The sequence below is a fragment of the Nicotiana attenuata genome, unplaced genomic scaffold, assembly GCF_001879085.1.
Source record: "Nicotiana attenuata strain UT unplaced genomic scaffold, NIATTr2, whole genome shotgun sequence".
Classification (NCBI taxonomy): domain Eukaryota; kingdom Viridiplantae; phylum Streptophyta; class Magnoliopsida; order Solanales; family Solanaceae; genus Nicotiana; species Nicotiana attenuata.
The window spans coordinates 340,166-350,194 of NW_017670947.1; the positions used below are offsets into that span (position 1 = coordinate 340,166).

Below are 10,029 nucleotides of genomic sequence, written 5' to 3' on the forward strand. Positions count from 1 at the left end.
AAATCTTCTAATAGACTCCATTATTGAGTCCCAACTTAATTAATATCTTTTTACTCGTGTGATTGTAATTCTCTTATCTTTGCTTAATTTATTTTATATGGCTATAGAACAGCGGGATGGATCTATTCTTGTCATCTCTCATGTTTCCCTGATTCATCATATTTAAACAATAAAATAAATTTTTTTTTGTCAAAGTCTATGCAGCATGTTATCACGTTCTAACTTCTACGAGCGATTCTTATATTTTCATAAAAATATCAAAAATTATATGGATACCGAAAATAAAACCGAGATGATAGGTACAATTTCAAAATTCTAATCTTAATTATATAAAATAAAGTAAATAAAAATTTATATGATGCAAATTTTAAAATAAATAAACAAAAATTGAGCCATTGACATTCCTATTAAGAAGTGCTCTCCTAAAAACGCATTATATCAAATATCTAATGAAATGGATAAATAAAATAAATATTGATAATTTATGGAGTACATAATACTAATGTTTAAATTTTCATTCTGTATAGCAATCCAGATAGATGCTAAGAGCAAGCTCATAGCTCGGTAACAATGGCACATCCACTTTCCTTCTCACAGTCCCCACTCCCGCTTCCCTCTTCCTCTCCTAAATTTCTTCACCTCAACACAACCGCCTCAATTAAGCCCACGCCCATTTTTTCCCATCTCAAAAAACACAGTCTTTTCACTTCCACACCCAAAAAACCCAACTCCTTCACTATCCCATTAAAAGCCACTCAAGATTCAAACTCCAACAACTCCTCATCAGAAACCCAGCAAAACCCACCACCGGATAGTACCAAAGTCGCCACCGATCAAGACGCCGGCGGCGATGAGTTGTCGCCGTCGGATGTGGGGTCGGAGATAAAGAAGCTGATGAAGGAGAGAGAAGAGAAGGGGACAGATTTGTGGAGTGGAGTGGCGGAGGAGATAAGGGAAATTGAATGGCCAGCTTTTGGTAAGGTGTTGAGTACTACTGGGGTTGTGATTGGAGTCATTGCTGGGTCCAGTGTCGTTTTGCTTACTGTTAATGCCGTTTTGGCCGAACTTTCTGATAGAGTTTTTGCTGGAAAAGGTGTTCAAGATTTCTTTGGTTGATTTTTTATTAAGATAAGGCTTCTTTGAAAGATCTTCTTCTTTTTGTGTTTTAGTTCCTTTTTTCCTTGGAATAATTTTGAACAATTCTTTTCCCTTTTATTGTTGCAAAATTCCAGTATATGATGGCTCAAAGTCAAGTTTAAAAGTTTATGAAGAAAGAAAATGTCTTAAGTCTATGGCGCGCCTAAATATACTAGTGCGTAGTAATTTAGTTAATGAGTCTCTGATATTTTCTTCAAGTTATTTAGTCAGCACCAGAAGTTTAAACTAATACTAACGAATATGTGAACGATGTGAAGATGTCACTTACCTAGAAAAGAAATTTAGTTGTCAATGTAAACATGGGCAGAGCTAGAGTGCCCCGAGAGGGTTCGGCCGAACCTAGTAGCTTTGGTTCGAGCACTGTATGTATCTTAGGAAATTCATTGAATATATATAAGTTATTAATTTAGAATCCAGTAGCTTAAAATCATTAAAATCCCGAACCCATAAACTTAAAATCCGCCTCTGAATGTAAATAAAGTAAATATATGCACTATAGGCATGTACAGCACTTGATTAGCGTAGGATGAGAAGATGTCTATTCAAGAAAATAAAAAGTTTCGAGGAACTTTGATGAACAAGCAGCAACAGCTCTTGAAATTCCTGTTATAAATCCAGTAAAATTACAAAAGCACTAAGATATACTTGAATGGCCACTAAAGAAAAGAAAAGGCCTTATTTTTAGCAGTTTCAGCAAACAACAAGGGAAAAGGTTCGGAAAGAACATTCTGCTTTGATTGGAAAATCCTCTTGAATATGGTATACTAATCGAAGGACAAAATGTTCAAGGCTCCACGGTCATGTTCTCTGCTTCCCGTCTAACAGATTCAAAGAGCACAGAGGAGAGATATCGCTCACCAAAGCTTGGGAAAACAACCTGCAATACCAGTTTCATGTAGCTGTAATTAGAGGCAAAACAAACCTCGTCGCAACTTAGAATGTCATTCCATCATGCATATGACTAAAATTGGTGAAAATATTCTCCTTGCGGTGACAATAAATCAACTGGATGCTTGAATACTTCAAGCAAGGAATGATTACAATGCGCGCAAAACTGTCAAATTAGATATTCTACCAAAACAATAGAACAATAATGGCAGGAAGCACCAGATGGATCAATAAAGTAGCATAAAAAGCTTGCAAAATTAGCAGTGTTTTGCTGGACAAGATGAAAATCTATGCCACAGACAGTCAAAATGAGCATAGAAGCAACAGTTGTCTTAGGAGCTTAAATAAAGAATAATTTAGGAGTAGGCAGACAACAAACAACAACAACATACCCAGTATAATCCTGCATAGACGCATAGTGGGGTCTGGGGAGGGTAGTGTGTACGCAGACCTTACCGTTACTTTTTGTGGAGGTAGAGAGGCTGTTTCCAATAGACCCTCGGTTCAGGCAAGCATAGGTACCACAATAATAACAAGAAACAAGACGGGACAACATCAAAAGAAAAACCATGTAAAACCAGCATACACAACAAGATTTAAAATAAATAAAAATACTACCAACCAAATGTGAGAGTACGTACTAACACTACCAGTATGAATAATATAGACTACCTAACCTACTATCCTAATCTTAGACCTCCACACCTTCCTATCCGAGTCATGTTCTCGGTCAGTTGTAGAGTGAATTCAGCAGTTGCAGTAGGCACAAGAATCTTGAGCATCAAAAGCACAATGATAATCAATTTAGTGCATCTTTCTGGACCAAAGCATTGCCAATGAAGTAACTAACCCTAACCATCATCAAACTACAGTCCTTCCTCAATGACATATCAAGTGTCTATCCCTACACAACCAAAACCCCCAGATGTATTTTCAAGAGAGAAACACAAGAGACACATGAATAAGAAAAATTCTTTCATTATATTCTGTTCCCTATGGTAACACCGAAGACAAGACTTTTTTTGTTAGATATGCAAAAATCCAAGATATTTAGGGACGACAAATATTAAATGAAGCACTTCCTACCTATATAAGGTGAACAAAAACATTTCATTATGACAATCACTTAGATACTCACAAAGCACTAAATCCCATGAGTCCACTAAGATAATGATGCATGCCTTTTCTTTGTTTTAGATATGACAATATTTCAATGTTTTGCATAATATAGTTCGTAAGCTTCAGCTGAACATGAGTTAACTAGCATTTCATAAAAAGTGATAGATACTTACAACAATGAGCTTCCCAGCATTTTCAGGGCGCTTAGCAAGTTTGATTGCTGCAGCAGCAGAAGCACCAGATGATATGCCCACCTGTAAAATGCATATTTTCAGTATCCAAAACATGTCGGACGTTAGGAGTGCGCAAAACTGCGGCATGACTATTACAATGTTCAATAGCTCTCACACACTTCTCTTTTTCTTTCTTTATTCCGTGGGAGTTTTTTCCCTTTATCCTTTTTTCTTCTCTTCTTTTCTTTTGGGGGGTGGGGGAGGGAGTAGGAGGGTTGGGAGCACAGTTAAAGCAGTCAAACTTACAAGCAAGCCTTCCTTCAAGGCCAAAAGCTTTGCGGTTTCTATGGCTTCTTCACTTGAAACCTGATTTTATCAAAATGAATAAATTCTGTCAAATGCTAGCACCTAAAGCCTACAAAGCTCAAGATCAATAATAGAACCAAAACTGAGATTCATAGTGTTCACATAGTTCAATAATTTTGCAGAAAGGATATTCCGGGAAGTTAATATCTTACTTGAATTACTTCATCAATAAGACCAACTTCCAAAACACCAGGAATGAAACCAGCACCAATCCCCTGAATCTTATGCGGACCTAATGCATCATCGGCAAATCGTATGTCAAATTGAATCAAAGAACCATATAACAATGACTTCTTAAATTGTTTACACAGCAGATATTTCAAGATGGTCACAATGACTTTTTTTTGTTGATAAAAGGTAAAAGCGGACACAATGACTTTTGTTTTTGCTTTTCCCCCCCTCCATTTGGGGCGGTGTTGTAAAACTGGGTAGCCACTCAGAAAGGCTAGTGCAATTTTTTCGCTCTTTGCTGACAATAAAGCATCTTCTCCTTTATATTTCGGTTGACATTAGAAATGGAGTTCAGAAGGAGCAGTTTTTTTATACCAAACTCTTATGACACTCAAAATTGATAATTACTTTATACATTATGGTTAAAAGAATGGATACCGAGGATCCATACAGCCGATCCGGATTTAGATTTGGATTGAGGAGAAGCTGTTGTATATAAATATATAAATACTAGTAAAGAGATGAGACTACTATGTCAGTTGCCCTTTTTGGCATAAAGATATTGTAAAAGCAAAAAAAGAAAAAACATTCGAGGTAGTTTGGCACTTAACTTAAGATACAAATTTTATTAGGAATCTGAAGTGTATTATATATTGCTCATGCTCTTATTTTTGGTTAGGAATATACAACTAAAAAGGGAGGAAAATGTTTAATAACGGATTCAAATTTTTGTAGATAGCTATTTACTATTGATGTCCCTTTGGAGACATTTACAACAACAACAACAACATACCCAGTAATATCCCACACTGTGGGGTCTGGGGAAGGTAGTGTGTACGCAGACCTTACCCTACCTTGTGAGGATAGAGACCTTTGGAGACATTTGATAGAAAAATTTATGTACTATTGATGCATGCTAAAATATTACTAGAACAACATGGAGTCTTTGACATATATATTGAAAAATTAATTGTTCAAAAACAAGCCAAGCAATTTCTTTCTACCTTTCTGCTTTTTCAAACTCACTGTGGTATTATTTAGATAATCCCCACTTTTGGTATGTTGTTGCCTGGAGAGCTTCAGTGCAACTAAAGTTCAATAGTTTATTAAAGGGTACAAGTAATGTCCTGAAATATTCAACATATAGCTCCTTTATTTTGGTTTTGCAGTGGGCATAAGAAGGGATAAACAAGCTTCGAGGAGAAGGCTATGGTTTAACCAGTACATGAACCTGGGACAAGACTTTATGATTTACTTACATCATATGTAAGGCTGTCTCAGGCTCTCAGCTTACCAGAAGAGTTTTAACAAATAAAATCGGGTTCCTTTCCAATATATCATGCAAGCGAAGTGACCACTAAGACGCCAAGACATGATAATCAGCAACCAAGGCCAACTAAATCCTAAACCTTTAACAAGTAATGTCTTTAGAGGGGGAGGGGAGAACCAGATCAATCAATACGTCATGGAATTCCTATAATTTACGAAGATGGATCATGGGAATTTCAGACTCCAGACACTGCCTGCTCATCTGAATTACTTTTACATCCCACCTACTCATTTACTTTGAGATTTCCATATTAAAAGTTAAAATTTTAGCTATACCAGGCTCTAGGTGTTGTGCGTATTGTAGCCTTAGATACACAAGTAGATACTGCTACACGACTAGATGACCTTAGGTTCTACATGAAGACCACTTATATTGGACCTGTTAGAAAGCACATACAGTGCTGGCCATTCAGTGCAACCAGTTACACCATTGACACTTTCGGTCGCTTTGTAGACACTTTATAGAATGTTACTTAGATATGGATCAAGGTGTCGAAACCAGAAATAATGTTAAATACAATTAAGATAGTGTGAGAACCCAATAACTGCAGGTCTCACATTTATAAGGTTCTCACTCCCACAAACTTGAGTTCTGCTGCGATATGCACAAAGTGGAAAAATGAAATGAAAAAAAAAACATAATGGTTGAGAAAGAAGAAAAGCTCACCAGGCTTTCCTCCAGAAAGAATAGCACTTTCAACTGGTTCCACACCATAGAGCTATCATCCAATTGCAAAAGGAAAAAAGGAATCATTTTTACAAGTCATGATAATACCAAACAGAAATTCAGCATATAGAAAGAATTCAATTACTAATCAAAACCAAATCAAATATTTTGCGTTACAGGTCATTAGCCTAATTCTTAAACAAGCTCACCTTTATGTCGGGGTTCTGCTCTCTTAAATACTTGCCTGAACCTGTTATTGTTCCTCCTGTTCCAATTCCAGAGACTAGAGCATCTACTTTCCCGTTTGAGCCTTTCCAGATCTCAGGACCAGTGGTCTCATAGTGTACCTATATTATGGTAATATTTGAGTTAGCCATTTCCCCATCAGAGAAAGTAAACTTTGGCGTGGGAAGAAGAAATACCTTTGGGTTTGCAGGGTTTTCAAATTGCTGAAGAATAAAGGAGTTAGGTGTTTTGGCCTTAATCTCTTCAGCCTTCTGAATAGAACCTTTCATCCCTTTTGCTGGATCTGTAAGCACCAACTCAGCACCAAAAGCACGCAGAATAATTCTCCTCTCAAGACTCATTGAAGAAGGCATCGTTATGATGAGTTTGTAGCCTTTAGCAGCAGCCATAAATGCCAATCCTACTCCAGTGTTTCCACTTGTAGGTTCAATGAGGACACTCTTCACAAAGAAAGACAATACAAAGTCAGATTTGAATGCTAAACAAGGTCGTAACCAAATCTTCAAAATACAAATGACTTCATTCCTCCTTGTAGATAATTGTCACACGTTCATCAAATTACAGAACCACTCAACCCACAAACCAAATTGCAAAATCACTTCTAGAAACAAGGGTAACTAACCTCGCCAGGTTTGATCAGGCCTTTCTCCTCAGCATCTGTAATCATACTATATCCAATCCTGGCAGTAGTAATAAACAGATAAGCAAACCACAGTCATCCTTAATAAATAAATAACTACTGTAGAGGAATATCCACAAGCAAAATGAAGTTTTACCTATCCTTAACACTAGAGCATGGCTCCATGCTTTCGAGCTTGGCAGCAACGCGAGCAACACATCCATCCACAACATTATTCAGGTACACCAAAGGAGTGTTACCGATCAACTGTGGGTCAAAGCCACAAATTATTAATACAATCTACGCGGTCTACAAATTCAAAAGAAAAGCAATATTCGAAAGGAACCAGATACAACAGGTAATCAACTTACTTCAGTTACATCCTTGGCAATTCCATTCTTTTCTCCCGCCATATTGTCAAGTTAATTCTGCAACAATTTAAAAGTGAAACTAAGTGAAAAATTATTTGCATCATAGTGCTTCAATTCATCATATCAGCTACTCATTTAACCAAGATTTCTCATTTGAGAACCCTCTAAACCCGTTACACTCTACTCGGGCAACTTTCATCCTTAACATAATGCAATCAGTTTCCAATATTCAGGAAGAAAAAAAACTGAAAGGAACTAATAGAAACATCAAATTCTTTATAATTTTTTTTCCTTCTCCCACTTCCACAAACTACAATAATTTTCCAGCTAAATTAGGAAAAAAAAATATACCCAAAAGCTCAAAACCTTGTATCCTAACAAATTCAGAAAAGAAGATGCACATCTCTTTTAATATTAATTGTAGATTACATCTTGATTCCATCAACACCAAGAATCCATCCTCCATAGTTCATAAATCTCAAAAAACAAAAAGCCCAATTCTCAGAATCACTTTTCTGCCCATATTTAAAAAGAAATTCAATTTTTAATTCCCTAATACCATAACAAGTAAAGCTTGAAGAAAAAATTCCGATTAGGTGGAAAAAACAGTGATCTTGGCAAATGTACAGAGAACCAATTAATTATAATCTATAAGAGGAATTAAAAGCCACAAAATAAATGGAGAAGAAGATTTACCTGGGATTTGACAATGACAAGAAAGGAGCCTGGTTGAAGATGGATTGGTACTAGAATGCAAATGTACGGTGACTATGTTGTGGTGGAGAAATGAATGACCCTTTTATATAGTAAGTTTTGTCCTTCTTTGACTTGTATTATTAGTGCCTAAATCGTGCAAAATTGGGCTTCTTGCCTTTTTGTTCTTGTTTCAAACTTTTTTGCTTTTATGTTTTCAAACTTTTAATCGTGGTAAAAGAAATTCATATTTAATTCATTACATTCATCGATCTTTAAGTTATTTAATTACACATTTTTATATATTATCAATCTATAAAACCTAAAGTGTTACTCTCTCCTGTCTATAATAAATATTGTAATTTTTTGGCTTATGGCACATCACTTAAGAAAATACTAACTCCTAGAAAGAAAAAAAAGTATTTGAAATTTATTCATTGTTAGCTTGACACATTGAGATATATAAATAAGGACAAATTATATAAAAAGATACTTATTTTGAATAAAAATAAAAAGCAAAAAAATCACTTATTATGAATGAGAGGGAGTAAACATTAAGTATAAGATATTAGATCTTATAATTATGGCATACAACTTAAATCCTTTTTAGTTTGTCATGAATTCTGATTCTTTTTCCCTTTTGGCATAATTCATAAGTTTGATTTGGTCTTAAAGATCAAATATCTTATCAAGAGAGTTATAAAACATATATATATATATATATATATATATATATATATATATATATATATATAAAAGAGACGGAATTCTTAGTATTACTTTTATTTCTCATTAAACAAATGATGTTTTCTTGTGAAATTATCATTTATTCTTAACAAGATATTGAAATTTTTCTTTCTTACTACCCAGACAAGCTTAATAGATATCTTTTGCATACTTGTTCATAAGCTAAATGTTAATTTTTAACTTAAAATTTAATTATTTTAGCAAATGAGTTATTAAAATGCATATATTGTTCCTTCAATAACAATTTAGTCGTTAAAGTGTCATAATTGAAATCGTTTTAACATAAGTTTGATTCAACAATCTTTTGGTACTAAACTTCGCAGAAGAAAAAGCATAAATCTGTTGGATAACTTATTCTAATATAAATAATTTATTCTAAAATAAATATTATCCGGTTATAATTGCAGCTAACAAGCTTAGAAAGAAAATATTGACTTAATTTTGAAACGAATATCTGACAGCAAATCAATCATCTTTTTGGTAATTATTTATTAGTTTAATATAAAGTTTCTATCAAATTGGCCCTCGAGATTCCGAAGGGTCAAATTGCATCATTTACTTTATTAGTGAACGAGAAAGACTGGCGGGGAAGTAGTCAACTAACCAAACATTGAAGCTATCAAAATTGTTTGGAAGTCTATGTTCTTTGCTAGAATTCTCGTCCTAATTCATTTGGTCTTGTTAGTGTTGACTTGGAATATCCATAGTAGAAAATTAACACAAAAGATAGAAAACAAAGTCCATTAACCAATCATTCAACAAAAAAACACTAGTTTGAAAGTTGAAATTCTCTATTACAACTTACCATTTTCATTTTAGTTGTTCTTTTTTCCTCTCAATAAGAAATATAATAATTTTGGGGAAATTTCATAAATGATCGTATAATTATAACTTTTTTTTCACAAAAATCATATAAATATATTTTCTCACACAAAAATCATAAAATTTTTACTAACTCACAAAAAAAATCATAGTGACCTGAAAAAAATAACTTTTCGGTAGTATTTTCTCATTTTATGATTTTTTATTTTTTATTTTCAGACTAATAAATAATCATTCAATTAAAATAGGAATGACCCAACACGATCCAGTAGCCATATATATAAACTAAAATAATACTAAAAGTGAATCGGTCAAAATACGATACTTCCATCTTTTATTTTCCATTTCAAGATTTTCATTCAAATTGATAGAATTTTTGTTTCAAGTGCTCTCTAATTATACCTTCTTTTTTTTTTTCAGATTCCCATGCATTTCAAACTAAGATTTTTGTGGGGGAAGGATTTACTTTTAGTATTATTTTAATTTATATATATAGGTATTGTTTGGGTTGGGTCATTCCTATTTTAAGGAAAAAATATAAAATTGACCGGTCAGCTGAAACTGATTGCATTTGCTGGCCAAAAAATATATAGAATCGTATATTATATGTATGTAACACACACACACACACCACACACACACACACACACACATATATAT

The 10,029-nt window shown here is 34.1% G+C and overlaps 2 protein-coding genes across 4 annotated transcripts; one reads left to right on the top strand and one right to left on the bottom strand.

Annotated features, from left to right (window-relative positions):
• Positions 1 to 469: 469 nt before the first annotated feature.
• LOC109244703 (preprotein translocase subunit SECE1) lies at positions 470 to 1,274 on the top strand. Its single transcript, XM_019411835.1, has one exon. It carries the CDS (start codon positions 571 to 573, stop codon positions 1,114 to 1,116), a length of 546 nt encoding a protein of 181 aa, XP_019267380.1. The 5' UTR covers positions 470 to 570; the 3' UTR covers positions 1,117 to 1,274.
• Positions 1,275 to 1,676: 402 nt separating this feature from the next.
• Positions 1,677 to 7,910, bottom strand: LOC109244706 (cysteine synthase). 3 transcript variants are annotated; one of them, XM_019411838.1, is made up of 11 exons: positions 7,804 to 7,910; positions 7,108 to 7,164; positions 6,894 to 7,003; positions 6,740 to 6,797; positions 6,294 to 6,557; positions 6,081 to 6,218; positions 5,872 to 5,923; positions 3,857 to 3,936; positions 3,645 to 3,704; positions 3,339 to 3,419; positions 1,677 to 2,035 (listed from the first exon to the last, which is right to left on the bottom strand). In XM_019411838.1, exons 2-11 carry the CDS (start codon positions 7,147 to 7,149, stop codon positions 1,943 to 1,945), a joined length of 978 nt encoding a protein of 325 aa, XP_019267383.1. In that variant the 5' UTR covers positions 7,150 to 7,164; positions 7,804 to 7,910; the 3' UTR covers positions 1,677 to 1,942. The 3 variants fall into 3 exon arrangements, with proteins under 3 accessions (XP_019267383.1, XP_019267385.1, XP_019267384.1); XM_019411840.1 differs by lacking the exon at positions 7,804 to 7,910 and adding an exon at positions 7,667 to 7,734; XM_019411839.1 differs by lacking the exon at positions 7,804 to 7,910 and adding an exon at positions 7,537 to 7,723.
• Positions 7,911 to 10,029: the final 2,119 nt, after the last annotated feature.